Source organism: Anoplophora glabripennis, unplaced genomic scaffold (genome assembly GCF_000390285.2).
Source record: "Anoplophora glabripennis isolate ALB-LARVAE unplaced genomic scaffold, Agla_2.0 scaffold65, whole genome shotgun sequence".
NCBI classification, from domain to species: domain Eukaryota; kingdom Metazoa; phylum Arthropoda; class Insecta; order Coleoptera; family Cerambycidae; genus Anoplophora; species Anoplophora glabripennis.
In genome coordinates this window covers 1,547,514-1,568,919 of record NW_019417609.1, presented here as the reverse complement: position 1 = coordinate 1,568,919, position 21,406 = coordinate 1,547,514, and the positions used below count along the sequence as shown (strand labels likewise).

The following is a 21,406-nucleotide window of genomic DNA, read 5'->3' as shown; positions in this document are numbered from 1 at the left end:
CAAAAAATTAGTTTTTTTTTCTTTTAAAATACTGTATTTCAAAATATCACTACAAAATTATGTAGAAAATATGTAAGACACCATCAGGAATGTTGAGCGTGGTACGAAAATGAATAAGACTTGTGAAAAATGCCACGAATTATCTTTGTTTTTTTTTCAGATATTTAATAATTTTGGAAAGTTTTACTACGACTTGTTTTTAATAAATCCCAATTTTTTTATCAGAATTCAACGAACTTATTTGGGTGTGTCGGTATCATCATGATGTCAATTACCTACCATTTAAAAATTACAATTTTATTTTTAGAAAAACATTTTAACTTAATTTAAACTATTACAACAAAATTTAGAAACAATTGATAACAGTACTAGACAAATTAGAAATTATTCGCCTTAAATGGTGAACAAATTCATTTTGTGCTTTCTGGGTATATCTCGACTAACTGGTTTCAACAGGATGGCTACTCCCACACTACCCGGCACCTATCTGACGTTTTTCCTAATCAATAGATAGGAAAATGTGCAAAAAAAATCGTCACCAAGTACTGCCTCCCAATCTTTTCTTATGGGAATGTTAATAGACGTAGTCTAAGAACACCTTTTGAACAATGTACGAAATTTAAAAAATGCGATCAGAGTTGAGGAAAATTTCTAAAACAAAAACAATAAATATTGAATTTATTTACTGTTTAAGCTACTTTTGAGCAACAAATAGTGCTCGGTTTGTACATTTATTATAATTATTGTCGAATGTTTGTAAACTTGTCTACAACTAAATACACAAACATTACATGATCTCTTTCATATTACTTCGGAGGGATAGTTTTTTCCTACAATATCATTATTATTAATTAAAAGCTGTTTGAAATTGAGAATTTTTGAAAAATTTTTAGTCTGATTTGAATTAGCTTAATACCATTTAGTAAAAGCAAAAAAACATAAAAAAAAATAAACAAAATGGGGTTGCTATTTAAAAAATACCTATTTGATCATGGTTCAAATTTAATGTGAAAAATTAACTAAATTATTAAAATCTCAAAAGAAAAAATTGACCTGTTTTGTCATTTTTCGTAAATCTTGAACAAGCTTCATACAGTCATGAATTACAACAGTGATGCTATTCTAATAGATTGATTTAAGTCACAAAGTTTTCTTTTTATTTACCAACTCAAATTTGCTACGTGCTACTTGCCCATTAAATGAAGAAAAAAATTATCCAGTTCAGTGTATAATAAAAGTTTTAAATTATACAGCCTGCCACAGTAGGTACATACAAGGTTGTAAGAAGTTTAATACATACTCATATTTTTGTTTCACAGGTGGTTTGTGAAATATTTAAATCATTACTTTATTGTTAGTGTCTACTTTTGAATGTAAAATCTAAACTTAAAATTGTGTCGTGTTATTTCACGGACACCTTGTATAGCCTTGTGTATACTAACCAACGATCCTTGTTCAGCGTTGAAAAAATATGAATTTTCTTTTAATATTGATATAAATAATTTTATTTTAAATCGCTTTATTCAAAATTAGTAAACATTGTACAAAGGAAATTTAGGTACATGAAGAAAAAAGTGGTTAACCTATCCTTTAATATGTGTCAGTTAGATGATGGAAAGGACGGAGTCCAGAGTAGTGACCTGAAAATTGAAGTGGTCATATTTGGACCTATACAAATTTTTTAGATTTCTAGGCGTACAAAGAGAATTTTCATGACGGAAGAATTTCATACAAAATTTGTAAAATGAGGGATTAAAATAAGGGATCTTGATAAGGGTCGTACATATTATGCAAAATATATATTTTTTCCATAATGAACTATAGGTGTGTTCTTATTTTTTACAATATTTTCTTTTTCCTTAAAGTTGCATTATGAATTCTGAAAAATTAAATGTTAGTAGGTACCTACCTATCAAATTAAGTAGTTAACAAGAAAATTTAATTTTATGAAAAATAAGGAAAATACTTATTTGTACGTCAGTTGGTTAGGAAAAAAGTATTTGCACATAACTGCAAACTTTTACTAGATTCTAGAGCGAGCAGCCCTATTTTATTTCTCATTTCCCAAATTTGTTCTACATTTTTTTTATCATGAAGGTTCTCTTTATGGTTATCTTGTGTAATGTCTGTTCAATAAGTCTTGACACAGTTTGAATATCAATCTATTTCCGTCACTACATTTTAAAATAATTTTTATACTTTTAATTTTTCTCCAAAAATTTTGGTCGAACCTCGTGGAATTCTCCATTTTTATATACACTTTGGTGCTTGTCTAATATTTACAGGTGAGGGGTTTGTCCAACAATGTATCCACAATAAAAATTCCATATATTCTCGTAAAAACGACGGAGAATGCCTAGGTAACAAATTTACAAAATTATTATTTGGTTAAATTTTGAACATTAGTCTCCATGGTTATTACGTTCAAAATTTAAAAAATTGCATTTATAACGTACTTTGTGAATGCAATAGATTAGTTGGAGAAACCTCTTCACCTATAAATATATACAGGGTGGTCCAGATTTTAATAGACAAACTTCGGGAAACTACTAAACAACAAAAATTAACATCACTTTGCTCTAACATAGGTGCAGAAAGCCACCGTTTATGGGATACAGGGCGTTGAAATTAAAAATAAAACTATTTTTTTTAATATCTGAAAAACGGCTTTATCAAACTTATCCAAATTTGGTACACATTTTTTTTCAAATATTTCCCCTAGTTTTGTATGCACATAGTCCAAATTCAAAGACCAGTAGCGGAGAAACAAGGATGTTTACTTATTTAAAGTAAAACTTCTACGCCACTAAATTAATTCGTAATATGAATACATTTTATAATAGTTTGAAACATTCTGGATGAAAAAACATTCTTTTATTTTTATCGAAAAGTGAATGGTTTGCGAGTTATGAGACATATTATTCAAGTAAACAAAACGTTGAAATAGGGAAAAATAAAACACATTTGGGTGGTCCAGATTTTGATAGACAAACTTTGGGAAAGTTTTATATAACAAAAAGTTAACATCACTTTGCTTTATGAAAATAGACGCAGAAAACTATCATTTATGAGATACAGGGCGTTGAAATTAACAGAAATAAACTAATTTTTTTTAAATATCTGGAAAACCCCATCATAAATATGTCTTATAACTCTTAAACCATGCATGCACTTTTCGACAAAAATAAAAGAATGTTTTTTCATCCGGAATGTGTCAGACCGTTGTAAAATGTATTCATATTACCAATTAATTCAGTGGCATAAAAGTTTTACTTTAAATAAGGAAACGATATCATTGTTTCTCCGCCACAGGTTTTTGAATTTGGACTGTGTGCATGCAGAACTAGGACAAATATTTGAAAAAAAGTTTGTACCAAATTTGGATAAATCTGATGAAGCGATTTTCCTGATATTTAAAAAAATTGTTTTACTTTTATTAATTTCAACGCCCTGCATCTCACAAATGGTGGCTTTGTGTGCCTATGTTCATAGAGCAAATAAGTTTTTGTTGTTTAGTACTTTCTCGAAGATTGTCTATTAAAAATCTGGATGACCCAAATTCGTTTTATTTTTCCCTATTTCAACGCTTTATTTACTTGGATAATATGTCTCATAACTCGTAAACCACTTTTGGACAAAAATAAAACAATGTTTTTTCATCCGGAATATTCCAGACCTTATAAAATGTATTCATATTACCAATTAATTCAGTGGCATAGAAGTTTTACTCTAAATAAGGAAACAAAACGTCCTTGTTTCTCTGCCACTGGTTTTTGGATTTGGACTGTGTGCATACAGAACTAGGAGAAATATTCGAAAAAAATATGTACCAAATTTGGATAAATTTGATGGAGCGGTTTTCCAGACATTAAAAAAATTGTTTTATTTTTGATGATTTCAACGCCCTGTATCTCATAAACGGTGGATTTCTGCCCCTATGTTCATAGAGCAAAGTGATGTTAATTTTGGTTGTTTAGTGTAGTTTCCCGAAGTTTGTCTATTAAAATCTGTACCACCCTGTATATTAGAATAGATACGAGCACAAAGGCTAAATTAAAAAAAATGAGAAAATAATTCGATAGCTTGGGAAAATGGTCCTGGGGTTCGGCCAAAATTTTGAAGGAAAGAAATACCGTTAAAATAAAATTAAAAGATTAAAAACGAACACCGATTGATTTTCCAAACACGTCATGTATTGAACTTGACTTATTGAAGTGCGCAAATGGATTTTGTATTTTCTATTTTAGCAAAATACCCTTCTCTTGTTTACGCTAAAAATCTAAATGAAACGGTATGGGTTTCGCGCTTTTTTTTTATAAAAGGTGTGAACGTTTCAATTTTCACCATATAAAATACTTAAAATTTCGATATATATCGAATTTTTAACAAATAAAAAATTATGCATTAAGCGACTGTTCCGTTGTAAATATTAAAATAAATTGAATTTTTGGTTTCCCGTCTACGCACTTTGAATTTGAAGGAACGTCTTTCTCATACTTAATAAAATTGGAGCTATGTAATTGGTTCTCTTTTGGCGTAATTTTAAATTCATCCAATCAGTCGTTTTGATTTAAAGCTAAAAAGTATTATAAAAAGAAATACATTTCTTATTCACATTTCTAATAAATTATTAAAAAGTGTAAACTGGTATTGAAAAAGATTAATACCTCTACTATTAAGAAAAGTAAAATAAGTTTTTCAGTATTTTGAAACCATTTAGATCATGATTCCTTCCTGTCATTAATCATTTCAAAATACTAGGTATAGGTACTTATGGATAGGTACCTACCTTAGATTAGGAGAGTTCCTAATCTAAGCTACCTACCTAATGTTTTCTATCTATGATTAGTATCGATTATCTGTCAGAACAGGACAAATTGAAAATTATATTTGATACATTTGCATCTAAAGACAAATTCCTCTGACGCTATGTGACATCTATGAATTTGTAAGTATTTTCACAACTCGCAAGATACCGCAATGTAAAATGAAGCAGCGTGTTGCACGTGGCATACCTACCTGCACCTGTGTTTCCTTCAGCACATGACAAAATTAGAGGGAACAGCAATTGGCAGACTAATTCAGACCTTTTCAGGATTTAAAGTTACAGCAGTTACGGATCATATTTTTTCATCTTAACTGGGTATTTTTTAATGACACATATTCAGTAAATAATTTCGTTATCTATTATAGAAAAAATATTGTATTACTTTATAACGGCAATGTTTTATTTAAATTTGAAAATGCCGCTGTTTGATTCTTCAATTTTACATCATTTCCTATTACACATGCTCAGTGCAAAAAGTTATTTGGGTTCTAGATTAAAATAACGACCTTGAATAGCGCTGAATGCTTGCGGATAAAATAGAAATCAACTTCACTTGCCAGTTTATGAAGTTTACACCCCGTGTGCTTTGCTTTGCGGCGTATTCAGGAAAACATTCGTAACTTGTAACTTTACGCTGCTTAATATCACTCTTCACATTCAAATTTTCCAACGCACTATCTCTCTGCAATCAAAGAAATCTGCGAAGGTGAGTAAACCTAACTTTATTGACGTCTTGTGATTTATTCAACGCCGGGTATTCTAAATTAGATATGGGCAGGAGTCGCCAGCCGAAACGTGAACAGGGAAAATCTTCATTTTTCTAAAAAAATGTATTATATTTTGTTGAATACTATTGCTAATCGTTAGTTTATCATCGTACTATCTTTCAGACGTAGTATTAGTTCAATAAATTTTATTATATTACCAGCATGTGTAGACTTTAATGGAATCCCCTTTGTTTGTATGGCCAATTTTAAACATTTATTTTTTGTATAATGGGCGCATAAATAAGCATTTTAAATTGCTTTTAAATAAGAATAATTGAAATATGTTTGACTTGTCTGACTCTGAGAATATATAGAATCTATGTTACTTATTTGAAATGCTGCTATTTTTATTTATTGTAGTTTGCAGGTTATTGACTGTTATCACACACCTATTTTTGGTTAAAGTAAATCTTTAGGAATGGTAATGGAGGCACCGCCATCTCCCCAAAGTGTAGGAAGGGAATTTGTTAGGCAGTATTACACGCTGTTAAACAAAGCTCCTACTCATTTACACAGGTGAGATTAATTATATATGTTTACCCTAGTATTTGTAAAAATTAGACATTTGTCTAGCCCACAGTCTATTTAAAACAACATAAATCGTGATCTTATTATAAAACAGTAAATATATATCATATTGAATTATGTTAGATATCTTAACTAGTACACTAGTGAGTACACATTTTGCAATTTTCAGGCAGATCTATTTGTTTTATTGGTAACATTTTTGTATTAATTATACCGATGGTATTGACAAGAGACACTGACATCTGATAAGGTACCTTAGTACCATAGTATTTAATTAACTAAAAGCATTATATTCATTTATTGGATATAGTGAAATTTTGTGCTGAAATGAAGATGATACCTAGGTATTTATTAAATTATAAATTTATATATACAAGTCATTGGGCAAGGGTTGTTAATGATAAATGAAATATTTGATACCTATTAGTTAAATAAAATTAAATGATAACAAGTTCTTTCACATTGAATTTAGTCTGTAAAATATCTGTAATTTTTACATATGCAAAAAAATTTACCTATAGGCTTTTTTTCGCGAGTGAAGTCGTATGTTGTGAGTATGTATGTGTAATATGAGTGAGTGAAGAGATTTAAACTACCATATGACAATTAAGATCAAAAGAGATAGAAATAGCGACCACAAGTCAGATATTCACCAATATTCAGTCACGAAAAAAAGCCTAATAATGTGCCTAATTGATAGATTTATTTTACTTGAAAAATTTAACAAAAAGGATATTGTCAGTGAAAGAGTTAAACATTTAGTAGTCTAAAAGTTGAATTAATATTCATAGCATCATCCTTACTATTATTGAAGAAAAAAATGTATGTATACAGTGATTCACAACGGGTGACCAAAAATGAAACCTCATATTCTTTGGTGAATTTTAAGGGGTGTTTCATATACAGTTTTTATCTATGACACTTTGTTAAAAAGATGCAGGGTGTTAAACCTAAAAGAACTATTAAGTGAAATAATTTGAAATTGGGTACATGTATGTATGTAAGCATTGTCCAAATTCTGAGGCCTTTTCTTAAAATTTAAATGCTCCAGTGGCGGATATACAGGCAGTGACATATTTTTCTAAATAAAATAGTACGCCACTGCTTTATGGTAACAATCATGATATTTTCGGATTCATCTTTCAATTTTCTACAAATTACTACTCTCTTATGTTTTTAGAAAAAGCCTGATTTTTAAGTAAAACTTAAAAAACAAACTAAAAACAAATTCATAAAATGTGATTTAAAATTACATAGTAGGCTGTGATAGCAACTTTGACATTCTGAGCAGTTAGATGAAAGGATAAATAATGTGTTCATCAGATTCAAGCAACAATAAATTTCAAACATTTTCGTTCTAAAAAGATGTCGCGATGTTCGTGGAAATGCACTTTACTCAAATAAAATTATTAAAATGATACTGTTATTAATTTCTGTATTCGAATAAATAACCGAATGATTAGTGTTTATCATGTCATTTAAGTAAAAGTGTTTTTCAGTTCGTTTTTTAAGTTTTACTCGAAAATCAGTTTTTTTTTTGGAAAAACAAGATAGTAATTTGTAGAAAATTGAAAGACGAATCCAAAAATATCATGATTGTTACCTTAAGGCAGTGAGGTACTATTTTATTTAGAAAAATATGGCACCGATACTCTCTATCTCCGCCACTGAAGCATCTAAATTTTAGGAAAAGGCATCAAATTGTGGACAATGTTTATACATACATCTGCCAAATTTCAAATTATTTCACTTAGGTACTAGTTTTTAAATTATTCAAAAATATTGAAAACATTTTTTTAAGTTTAACACCTTGTATCATTTTAATGAAGCATCCTAGATAAAAACTTGATACAATAGACTACCCTTAAAATTAACCAAAGAATAGAAGGTTTCATTTTTGGTCATCGTCTGTGAATCACCATGTATAAATGTGTGTAAAATGTTGCCAGATATTTTCCTTTATTTGGCCATTTGTATTATGTTCTCTCACATCTTATTCTCATAATGTTATATGCTTTTATACTTCATATTCTCTTTGCAACTCAGCCATTATTATTATCTTCCTATCCTTAATGTTGAACGTGTCCCGGGAAATAAAGTGTCTGGGAATTGTACCGGATTTATTTGTTTTGTACCGATTTGTCCCAGAATGGCGTTTTCAATAGTATTTCCTATATAACCTTAAATAAATCTCAGAAACTAATGTAGAGACCATCGATCTTATAGTACAAGATCGATGGTAGAGACAGTAAAGTCTATAATTATAACAAGATGTGATAATAATTTTACCTGTTTTATAGATATTTATTTCAAAATGAAAAAGCAACAAAATATAAATTTAAATAAAGTACCTATACTAGGCCAGGTAGTTACACATCTTCACCTGTTACGTAGTTAGTTTTATTGAGTGGTTTAATTTATTTGTTATGTTGAGTAAAATAGTAAATTAATAAAGCAACGTGTTTGACAATTTTTTTTTAGTTTCATAAAAGTGTCCCGGATTATCACATTCAGGAGTTGGTCACCTTGTTACATAAATATCTAAATGTATTATTCCATGAAAAGTTAATGTTCACTAACTAAAATTAATATTAAATAACCACTGTTTTTTTGACAAAACAAATGAAATGTTTTTTCTATTTGAGTATTTTACCACCTACGAAAAAAAATTAGAGATGTTCCGCGGACATGTCCATCGGACATGTGAAAAGTGAACATGTCCTGAGGACACTTCAAGATTGAAAAGTTGTATGCGCATGCGCGGAATTAGTTGCTGCATTCATAATTCCTGCAAACAATTGTTGATGTTGAAACATGTAAAATTAAAGACATTTAACCATTTTCTTGTTGGTAATTGTTTAACTGAAACTGACATTTTAAAAATATAACCATTTTATATGTCCATATTTTATTACTTTTGGCAAAGTTAACGATTAATAAATAGTAATCATTTTATTCTTAATTTAATATTTAATACACAAATAGTTTATAAATGAAGTATGGCGCCATATGGTATGGTTATATTTTTCTGAATTGAGTAAATATCATTATAAATGTAACTTCTACTCAAAAACAATTTTTAAGAATTCCAGTAGGATGGAAAAACAGGTTCACAATTTTATGTTTTATATTAGACAAAAATGAAGTGTTCTAATGAAAAATTAATCAAAAATATAAACAATAAATAACATTTAACAAGACACATATTCATTAGAATAAATTACTGTGTACCCTCAAGCAGTGACCTATGAAAACATGACGTCACTCATAGGTGCCTTATTAGATTCAAGATCAAAAGTACTTTTCCCAACATGACCAGACATTTCATCGACATGTCCGTAACACACTTTTCCGAAAAGTGCCCATCTCTAAAAAAAATATATATCAAGTCAGGTTGCACTAAAATAATCAATCAAGGGTTGGTTTTAAGAAACTATGTTTAACAAAAAATCTTGCACTGGGAAAAACAGGCAAATAAAAATACCATGTGTTTAGCTAATATCTGAGCACAAACAGGTATTAAAGAGGTAAAAATCAAACAAAAATCATGATACTGCTCCTTATACACATATTTAAGTAAAGGACCCCGCACAAATCTTATGGAAATTGGGTCCCGGTCAAATTCGCTGAGTTTTTTATATGTGATAGAGTTCATCATTCTGGTCAATTGTCTCAATGGCCACAAAGTTCAAAAATGGATAGTTTGGCCGGTACAGAGCTTTAAAGCTCCGAATATCCTCCACGGATTTATGTATATGCGCAGTGTGTATAGACTTTTGAAATAGCCTATTTAATTTTTTTTATTATCTAGGTTTATATTTTTGAGGTTGCTGAATTCAGATCTGTTGTTAGATTTTCAAAATTGACAGTTGGCAGCTGTCAACTAGCTGTCAATTTGCTATAATAAAGCCAGAAACTTGTTTTTTTATGATTTATTTTTTTTTTTTTTTAGTTCGATAAGTTCAAAGACGATATCAAATCAATAACAATGACTATCGGCAGCTGTCATTTAGCTGTCAACAATTCTTCAAAGTCCGGTAATAAAGTCAAAAAATTATTTTTTGTTTATAACTTCAAGTTTTTTAGATAAGTGAATATAAATATGATATAAAATTATGTAGTCATCAGCTTACAGCTGTCAACAAGCTGTCAACTAACTGTCAAAATGCAATAATAAAGTCAAAAAGTTACTTTTTTTAAAAAGCTTTAAGTTGCTTAGATCACTGAGTTCAAAAGTGATGTCATAAACTTATATCATGTTTGATTTCTTATCCACAAAGTTAAGCACAAAAAATAAGTTACTTGCTCTATTATTGCATTTTGACAGTTAGTTGACAGCTTGTTGACAGCTGTAAGCTGATGACTACATAATTTTATATCATATTTATATTCACTTATCTAAAAAACTTGAAGTTATAAACAAAAAATAATTTTTTGACTTTATTACCGGACTTTGAAGAATTGTTGACAGCTAAATGACAGCTGCCGATAGTCATTGTTATTGATTTGATATCGTCTTTGAACTTATCGAACTAAAAAAAAAGAAAGATAAAACATAAAAAAACAAGTTTTTGGCTTTATTATAGCACATTGACAGCTATTTGACAGCTGCCAACTGTCAATTTTGAAAATCTAACAACAGATCTGAATTCAGCAACCTCAAAAATATAAACCTAGATATAAAAAAAAATGAAATAGGCTATTTCATCATATACATAAATCCGTGGAGGATATTCGGAGCTTTAAAGCTCTGTACCGGCCAAACTATCCATTTTTGAGCTTTGTGGCCATTGAGACAATTGATTAGTATGATGAACTCTATCACATATTAAAAATTCAGCGAATTTGACCGGGACCCAATTTCCATAAGATTTGTGCGGGGTCCTTTGGAGATGTCAATTTTATTTTGAAAATATTTTTAGTGGTACTTTTGAAAGTTATAACAGTTTTACATTGAGAATTTATTCATAAAGTGGTTTTGCATTGTTTTAAACTTCGTGAATTTCTATGAAACAAAAACGGCTACTTTGCAAGCAAGTTATACTAAATAAAGACAAATTGAAAATGAATATATTTTCTTGTAATCGTAATTTACCAGTTCATATATGACTATAAAAATATGCTGAAGTAAATATGTAAACAAATAACTTAACTTCAATATGTTGGTAGGTACTTCCGAACTTCATGAAGAAATTTATGAAAATTAGAACATGTTCTAATTTGTGATTGTGAAGAACATCATGAATAAATTCATGAAGTTATTTCACAGCAGATTTGATGTATTACACTTGTCCAGCTTCTTCATGAAACAACTTCATGAATTAATTCACAAAGAAATTTGCAATGTAAAACTGTTATTAAAGTAGATTATTTTTTAATCGTGAACTAAGTTTTTTAATGCATTACCAGCTCTAGTACGTCATCTCAACCCTACTTTATTTAAAAGAAAAATAAAACACTTATCCAACGCATTTTATACTACGCAAGAATTTTTAAAAAGTGATCTCGCCCTAATATGACTAACTTAGACGTAGGTTTCGCACACTTCAGTATTGTTTCAGATTGTTTCAGGAACAAAGCATTTTTCTACAAAATTTTATTGAACCACCTTCCTTGGTTTTTATAGTAGAACCTATTTGTGACATTTGGCTCATTAGTAACTGAGCACCTTGTATATTCTTCATCACATTGTGACAAAATGCCAAAATTACCATGTGTTAATTTTAGTGACTACTAATTTGGTTAATAATCTGATTAATTTATATGAATTATAATTAACTATTTATTTGTCAGCACTAGTTTACCATATGCTTTTCGATTCCAGTTCTACGGGTTTGAGTTATTATAGTTACATATAACAGATATTTATGTTTTAAATATAGAAATTTCGTTAATTTAGTAAATGAATATATTGATTGTTAATATCTGGTAATGAAAATAGTAAATTTTAATATATTAGAGCTTTATCATTAGTCTAAAACGGTGAAATTCCACATAAAATGCGGAACTATAAAATACTTACTAAATAGGGTACTTTTTTTATCATTTTTTCATCGAAATTCCTCAAAATAATATTAAAGGGAGGGAAAGACGCTGTGCTGTATTGACGAGTATACAATTATAAATTTGGGACCAATGGGATGCTGTATGCCACCTTTTTAGATATTGCCATATTATGAAATAATGTCAAAAATTTGACCTGATTTTTTTATTTTTACGAATTATAATGTGTTTTTATGCACTTATTGGCTAGTTGTTTAAGGCTGGCGTTTTATGGACAATTTCACTTTTAGTAAGACATTAATAGAACAAGAAAATACATCTAAACTATAAAAATTTTGAAATACAAGGATTTCTTTAATTTTTCGCATTGAAAGATCACGGATAACATGTAAACATCAGAAAATGTACCTTTTCTGTTTTATCCAACAAATTTGTAAAGATACTCAATAATTGTGATTAATATGTGTGCTGATAGTTTCCTAAAAGCATTCTGCAGGGTGTGATTATGTTTATAGTACTGTATGTGATTTTCTATATTTTCAACAGGCGTGCAAAATTCAGGAAATGTAAAACAGACATACGAGGTAAAAATATTCTTTTTTTTCCTTGTTTTGAATGTATTGTCAGTTGTCTTATACCCTGTAGAAAACAATTATAACTGGTACAGTGAAGAGATATTGTTTTTAACTTAGATTTTCCTAAAATAGTGGACTTAAGGTTGCACATATAAACGCCCCCCTCAAATGTAAATCTACAAAATACTCGGTTCAATCACAAGCAAGTATCTTACTCTATTGAATAATCATATGTTGGAATTCTATGTATGAGTCATGAATTGATTGTGTATTTGTCTGTACAGCTACTATAGAAATATTTTAATATATAAATATCAACAATTATATTTAGTTTCTCATTTTGTGCTTTGCATGGAATGATTGAAAATAAAAAAATTACAAAATATGTGATATATCAAATTGCTATCGTTATAATAAATTTCAGATGGGTTACATTTTTTTATAGTTCTTATGCAATGAATGTTCAGTGATGTCATTCTATATGTTGATGGGTTAGTTAAATTAGTAAAGAACTAAAAGGGAAGTTTTAAATTTGAAAGTAATCTTTGGTTTTTTGTATATTTTCAAGAAACTTGAATTAGTTCAGTTTATTTTATTGTTTCAATTTAGATTTTTTTAATTTTTAAAAATATATTCAAGAATTTCAAAGGATTTGTTGATCTAATTACAGAATGATGCACAATTAAATTTTGAATTTTCATTTCAAAAGTTAATCGCAGAGATTTTCAATTTTTATATTTGACTGTGTATACAATGACTAGAGCAACCATAGAATTTTAACCATATTGGCCTCACCAACATTTCAAGTTTTATGCAAGTGTGCAGTTTCCAAATATTTTTTAAATAATGTGAATAATGTAAATACATATATTTTTCTTTTTGAAATTACAAACTTTATAGTAAACTTATAACGTGCACTCTGTTACAATTTACACATTATTAATTAATCCTTTGTGTTTCTCCATATTTCTTATACTTTAACTATTTTAAAGTTATTGCTATTAATTTAGACAGAGAAATACAGGGTGTTTGGAAAAGTTGGTACAAAATTTAAGGGGGTGAAAGTAGAGCCAAAAATAGTAAAAAAGGTTCCTATAAACATTGGTCCTTCGGAGCACCGTTACTGAGATATGGCCCTTCAAAGGGGTCTTATCATTTGGATATTTTTTAAAATAACTTTTTTCTGATTAAGATAACGGAATGAAAATTGTAGGTAATAATTATACCATAAGGGTCTTTAACTACCATAAGTTTCATCAAAATCGGTTATAAATAAGTATAGTTTTGTAACTACTAAACAGAAATTTTTCAAATTTTTTTTATTCCTTTGAATTATCAAGCAAATTATATTATTTTTTAATGAATTTGGCTTTTTTGAAGAAAAAATGTACTTTTTTTTTCGAATTCTGCATAGTTTAGTCAGAAATAATTATTTTTATAAGCCTTTTGGAGGGCCATATCTCAATAATGGTGCTCCGGAGGACCAATATTTATAGGAACTTTTTTACTATTTTTGGTTCTACTTTAACCCCCTTAAATTTTATACCAACTTTTCCAAACACGTTGACCATTTAGCTCTCTAGTAAATGTTCAAGACACCATTTTGTTTTAAATACAATATTTACAAATAAATATGGTACACAATAACCAAATTACTTGTACGAAAATATGATTTCCTTTTTCCATTTCTTTCAAATAGATGCCAGAAAATATGTATTCTTTTTGTTTTTCTTTTTTGTAATTCTTAGACACAGCCAATAGTTTTTATTTTTTGCTGCACTATTATAATTGAATTGCCAATTTATTAAAATGTACATTGCAGTGGAAGATTAAAAAAAATATGAATTTGTCGTTATATTAAAAAAAAAATAATAAAAACAACATAAATACAATCTTTATTTTTTGAGATATTTAAATAATTTTTTCCAGTAGAAATACTAGACTTGCTCTGATTACTTTTTAATAAGATCACCTCTTAAAATATGTACCAAATTTCAAATGTCAAACTGCAAACATTATCCATTTATTTCGCTTTTATTGTAGATTTGTAATGGAGTTTACCATTTAAAAAAAAAAAATTAATTAAATATGGGGACAACTCATAAGAAAAATTTGTATATCAATGATTTATCTCTACGATTGCACAGTATTGGTAATTTCGAACAGAATACGCCTATACTTTAGAGATGTTTTAAATTTATTCAACTATGCAAATAATTTACTCAAAAACTACAAATTTTTTAAATAAACTAAGTTAGAAATAACATTAGAAATTAAATTAATTTACTCAATTTTTCATGAGTCATTAGTTTTTTTATTAGCGGTACTTTCCAATATATCACTGAATGATGTATTTTCAATAAATTTTGGCATTTAATTGGGGAGGTTATTTGTCTTAAGTTTCATTTTCTGGCTGTGATATCTGCAACGTTTGAGAAGCAACACATCTGTCCCAGTTGCTTTTGTTTCCTGGTCGATATAAAGCAGAGATTTTCTGGTGGGAAATGTACTCAACAGAGCATACGGGATATATTCGACTAAGGAGGAGGAGGATTTATGTTATTTTTGTCATATTTATAAATTTGTTTGCATATTTAATTATTTTCTATTAGATTTTTAAAGCTCTCTCTAATTTTTCAGTCAATGGCAAATCACTGAAAAATTTCTCTACAATACACATAGTTACCATACACAATAGTACTTTTTTCCAATGATAAATTCAACCTGACTGCAGTAAACTTTTTCACACAAAGTGGCACACTTTTCTAACTTTACTGTGTAAATTATGTTTTGTTGAACTTTTAGTATTAATCAGGTTTGATTGAAATTTTCTTCAATTGACATAACAATTCCTTTCCATGCATGAACAGGAATCGCAAATCTATAGTGAGAAAACTATTGTATAACATAACTTAGATAGTACAAAGTTCCGATAATGGGCGACTGATAAACCGTACTTTAGATAATGTAATTCAGCAATGTTCCATTGTATTTTAAATATTGATGTAACACAATTTTTAGCACTTTCCTCAACTGTTTGTTTATTTATTTTTTATCACTTAATAAATATTATTTCAGATTCTACAATCATCAATCTTCTTTTATTCATGGTGGTTTGGATCCTCCAAACCGTGAAACCAGCCCCGTTGTAGGCCAGAAACAAATTCATCAAAAAATTCAACAGTTGAACTTCCGCGACTGTCATGCTAAAATTACTCAGGTCGACTCTCAAGCTACTCTCGGAAATGGTGTGGTGGTGCAGGTAACTGGAGAATTATCTAATGCTGGTCAACCGATGCGTCGTTTTACCCAAACTTTTGTATTGGCTGCTCAGTCGCCAAAGAAATACTACGTCCATAATGACATTTTTCGGTATCAAGATGAAATCATATCTGATGAGGAATGCGATGATGGTGTCCATTCAGAGACCGAAGAAGATGTGACCCCAGACAGGCAGGTTTTATCGGATGTGCAACAACCCATTAATCAACCAGCTATTCCGCAGTATTACAATCCTAATGCTGCTCCAATTCAAGCCAACATTCCACAGGTCCCACTTCATCATAATCAACAACCACCACCACCCCATGTTTTGAACCCTCAGCCAGTACCTACTGTTAATGGAGCTGTTCATCCAGATGATATTAACGTATTACCAGGTATATGTGGTTGACACAAATTAATTCCATGTAGCTACTTTTACACATAATTCACTAAAACAGATAAATATTAATTTAACTAACTTATGTACAATAGTTTTTTTTTTGTTCAAGAATGTTATAACTGTAGGGGTAACGCCACTGTAACAACCGAAAAAAGCATTTTTTTGACTTTTGGATCATTAAAATATTATTCAAGGATGTTATTAGGCATATGTTGAAGTATAAAAAAGAATTATCATTGATAAATATTGCAAAATGGTGGTGCCAGAGCCATTCTGCCGAGAAATGTTGAATTTGAGGCTGTCCATGGTACACAGTGTAGCGGGTGCAAATTTGAACAAAATAAAAAATATTCTCTTAATCTACATGGTTATAGTTAATGAAATATGTATGCAATTTTAAAAATATTGAGTTGTGTCATTGATGAATATTTAAAGTAAAACCTTCGATTTTCGTCTCAGTAAAGGGCAATCATTTGTTATAAAAAATGTTTTTAGAGATGTGGTGAAATTTTCAAATGAAAATATACAATATTGTTGGAGTTATGCTGCGTTCCGTTTTGAAAAATCGGGTTTCAAGAAAAACGCATTTAAAGTTTTGAAATGAGATAGATATGAAAAATAAGAAATTAGACTGTTTAAAAACTTGTTACCATTAATCTGTTATCCCAAGACCATAAAGCTGCCCTTCCACGTTCAAATATTCCTCATTTTATGATAGAGCACGCTTCTTTTGCCATATCTGTTAAAAACCCATTCGGTATGCTTGATGCGCTTAATATCAGTTTCCAGGCAAAAATGATATGATTGGATGCAAATATCCATCTCCAGAACCTCCATAATTCTTAAAATATTAGTCAGACCATTGTTAAAATTGCATACAGCAATATTGGTCGCTATATCCAAGACTTTTTTTGCCACTCAAATAAGATTTGCAAAATTTCAAATAGTGACATTAAAACTTCAGTTGATATTTTGTGTGTAGCATCCCAAGCAACTATTTAGTAACTCGTCGTGGCTCAGTGCCTTATAAATCAGTTTGATGGCTTCAAAAACTTCCTTAGAAAGTGGCAGCTTATGATGGAAGGTGTCCAAGGCAATCGCTGCTTGCGTCACACCAAGACTGAGCACTTCTCATGCTGCGGAATTTTGTCATTTGATAGTTTCTCCAGATTTTATCTTTCATATTTTCCAGGAATTTTGGATTCCAACTTATTGTCATAATAAATTGTGACAATTTATTAATTAATTTTACAGTTAATTTACCTTTTCTTCCGAGACCTTTCACTTTTTTAAAATATTTCTCAATCGAATGCACATTCTCTTTTGTTTATGATTAATACACTCTTTCCTTTGCACTCCAAAATTTTCATGCGAATTGTTATCCATTATGTCCTTGAAGGATCTGCTGTTATCATCACCGATATAATTTGCATATTTGAACCCGTGCAAAGTTTCGGAGCATGTGAACATCTCCATGACAACGTCTACATCCATCTTACCAGATGAGCTTTCATGGTTTGATTGACATTTATCCCTATGTATTGTATATAACTTCATACTAAGCTGTGTTTCTATTTTACTCATCCAGTGCTCACAAGAATTACAGTGCTATGATTTCACTTTAACATTGAAGATTTTGCCTGTAAACCATCCAATTAATGACATAACTTCAAAAAGTAACTAAAATCTGCGTTTCCTCCACAAACCATCACCAGAAATAGTTATCTCTTCCAATTGTCCATTTTCTTCACTTTTATTTTTCTCTTGCTCTGCTTTCTTCCTACAAGCATTACATACTGTTGCAATTGAAATCATATCCACCAAACTGTCATAAAAAGATTTAAATATCGGTTGTGACAATTCCATGAATACACAAAACTATTATTGCTACCATTATTCGACGATTAATTTCATATGCATTCCTTATAAATTTATTTCTTAGAATTGCAACTTCTGAGCATTTTGGGCAAACGATTACCATTTTGAAGCCTAAGATCCAATAATTTCTTTTGTGAAAGGTTATGACAGATTCGCACCTTTTACACTTCAGATGTATGTCTATACCCGAATTCATAATTAATATCGAAATCATCAGAAACTTTTAATTTCTTAGCAGAAGCACTGAATCCATTCAAATCACTTGGCTTCGAATCCAGTGGTGGTTTTACCATAAGATCTGTGGAGCTGCAGAACACATAAAATTTTATGTATTTCATCTTATTAAATATCAACTAAATATTTAAAGAATCCAAATGTACTCGCGCTAAAATAAATCTAGGAGCTTATATTATTATTTATTACGACGCGAGCTACGCTCCTTAATATATGGAACCTCATATACAAAATGTGTGCACAGCGAACAATTAGATGCGTCCTTTGTTTTTATTGGCTAATCAGGCACGTGACCCAGAACATTTTTATATGGGCTTTTGTGGCTGCAACAACGACCGCCACTGCTGCAGTAAATGCAATAATATTTCGTACGTGGTAGTTTATTTCTGCGAGTGGCACGTGTGAATATTTTCGTTTAGGCGTTTACGGATATTATAGTTATTAAAATGAATAGCATTTCGTTTAAAAAAAAACTATTTGGTTCTCTGCCTTATGAGGATAAACTAAAAATAAAAGAATTAGGTGGGCCAACACCACAATTAAATATTGAAGTTAGTGGAACAAGCCAAAGTAAAAGTTATAAAAGACAATTTGACAATAATGTATACACAAAAGTAGAGTGTGTGTGTGGGTGTGATTTAAAAAATACACTGTTTTGTTCTCCGTGCTTACTTTTCGGTGGGGATAAAGCATCGACAATATACAGTGTGAAAGATTTAAGTAATTTAAGTCATTAGGTAAAATAAACATAAGAAGTCAGTTAGATTCTGCATATTGGGGTAATATATGGAAACACAATGAACAGGTAACGAAAAATCGTTATGTATTATCTAAAATCATAGATTCCATAAAATTTTACGGAGATTTCGAATTAGCACTTCGCGGACATGACGAGACAGAAAATTTGGACAACCCTGATGTGTTTCGTGGACTCATAAATTTTAGTGCAGATCTTGACGACATATTAGAACTAGTGATGTAACGAATGCCAGTTTTTAAGCATTCGCGAATGCGAATGCGAATGCGAACATCTGTTGTTGACATTCGCGAATGCGAATGCGAATACGAATATTCAGTTTTTAAATCTAGCGCCGTTTATCTATGATTCAAAATATGCCGCGCACTACGCACATAATATTTTCGGTGACAGCGGCGCTAGAGGCTAAAGAAATTAGCGTTGTTAAGTTGGTAGAACGGTATTTTTGTATGATTGGAATTTTGTTTTGTTTTCGCTACCGGCTCAGATGAGTTTGTGAATTGTGAGGTTAGATTGTTGTTAGTTATTTCTTAACATGAGTAAATCAACTTCTAGTGAAATATGGATTATTTTACGATTTGCGATGCTGAACGAACCTAATATTGTTTTCACATTCTGTATTTTTCTTTCACATTCATATTCGCAAAATATTCAAAGATATTTGCGAATGCGAATGCGAATATCATAAATCAAACGAATATTCGTGAATGCGAATGCTGATATTCGTTACATCATTAATTAGAACATCTAGCCACATGGGTATGACCGGGATTTTCTGTGATTGTACCGGGAATTAGCTGTATAGTCCCGGATTTCGGATTTGCACGTATAACTCCCGGAATATAATATAATGTACATATATATAAAAAAAGATAAAGAAAAAATCATAACACGGCGAGGAAAATTAAAATTCGTTGAATCGTTGGTAAATTTCACAAGCGATTTTTTTGTTCATAAACAATATTCAATAATTTAATAAAATATATTTAGTTTATTCCAATTTATTTATACTGTCAGTAGGTAATTCGTGAATAGATATTTCAAAAAGGTATCAATTTCAAAAATCGTTCTTGTGAAAATCTGTATTTTTGTATAAATGGATTGCAACGTTGCTTCGCCGCCACATTAGGTAATATTTTTTCTTACGTTTTCTGCCCAAGTATTTCGTCACTCATTGTAACGAGCGTTCAAATAAAAACGTAGTCAAGTTGGTTCTGAAAATTTGGACGTAGGGCGTAGCGTATAGCAAATGAACTTAATTATTCTATTGAGGAATGTTTCATAGAATTTCAAAATCTATTTCCTGGCGTTGTTGAGTACAAAATTTTTCAAAGTGCAGTTCAGCGTTGTGTTAATGTTTTTCGTGAAACGGGCAGTGTAACAAGAAAAGAAGGCAGCGGCCGACCTAAAAAGCGGACTGAAGAATTAAAAGAAAATGTCCAACAAATAATGGAAAATGCGCCAAGAACTTCTGTACGTGTTTTATCACAAATGGTGGGAGTATCAGTCGGTACCTGCCACACAGTGTTAAAAAAAGATTTGCGTTTGTTCTCCTATCGTTTAACTTGTCAGCAAGAACTTCATGAAGTTGATTTTCCGCGACGGGCTGTATTTTGTGAATGGTTTTTAAACAACTAGGGTGAACTTCATAATATCACCTTTTTTTCTGATGAAGCCTGGTTTCATTTAAGTGGTTACGTAAACTCACAGAATATGAGAATGTGGTCTTCTGAAAAACCAGATAACTTTTTTGTCGAGGGCCCTCTACACGCTCAAAAAATTGGAGTTTGGTGTGCTCTCAATCGAAGGAGGATTTATGGACCTATTTTTATTTATGGTACTCTTACTGCGCAAAAGTATAGAGAAGAAATTATCGCTCCTTTTGTTAACCAGCTGGAAGAAAACGAAATTACAAACTTTTACTTTCAACAAGATGGCGCAAGGGCACATACGGCAGGCGAGACGATGAATATGTTGAGGGAAGTTTTCCAAAATCGACTAATAAGTCTCAATGCTGAACATGAATTTCCACCGAGGTCATGTGATATTACGCCGTGTGATTTCTTTTTGTGGCCTTACCTTAAAAACACTATTTTTGAACTGCCTATTCCTGATTTAAACCATCTGCAGGCTCGACTTATAGACAAGATTCGTGAAATTAACAATACCCCG

At 30.3% G+C, this 21,406-nt stretch overlaps 1 protein-coding gene across 2 annotated transcripts in view; it reads left to right on the top strand.

Annotated features, from left to right (window-relative positions):
• The first annotated feature begins 5,396 nt into the window (after nt 1-5,396).
• The window catches only part of LOC108904429 (ras GTPase-activating protein-binding protein 2), a 31,822-nt gene continuing 15,812 nt past the window's right edge, over nt 5,397-21,406 (top strand). The window contains exons 1-3 of one of the 2 annotated variants that reach the window (XM_018706982.2): nt 5,397-5,534; nt 5,963-6,111; nt 15,780-16,360. In XM_018706982.2, coding sequence (XP_018562498.1) covers nt 6,014-6,111; nt 15,780-16,360 — 679 coding nt within the window. In that variant the 5' untranslated portion in view covers nt 5,397-5,534; nt 5,963-6,013. Of the gene's footprint in view, nt 5,535-5,955; nt 6,112-15,779; nt 16,361-21,406 lie in introns of both variants that reach the window. The other variant, XM_018706981.2, reaches the window with a different exon arrangement.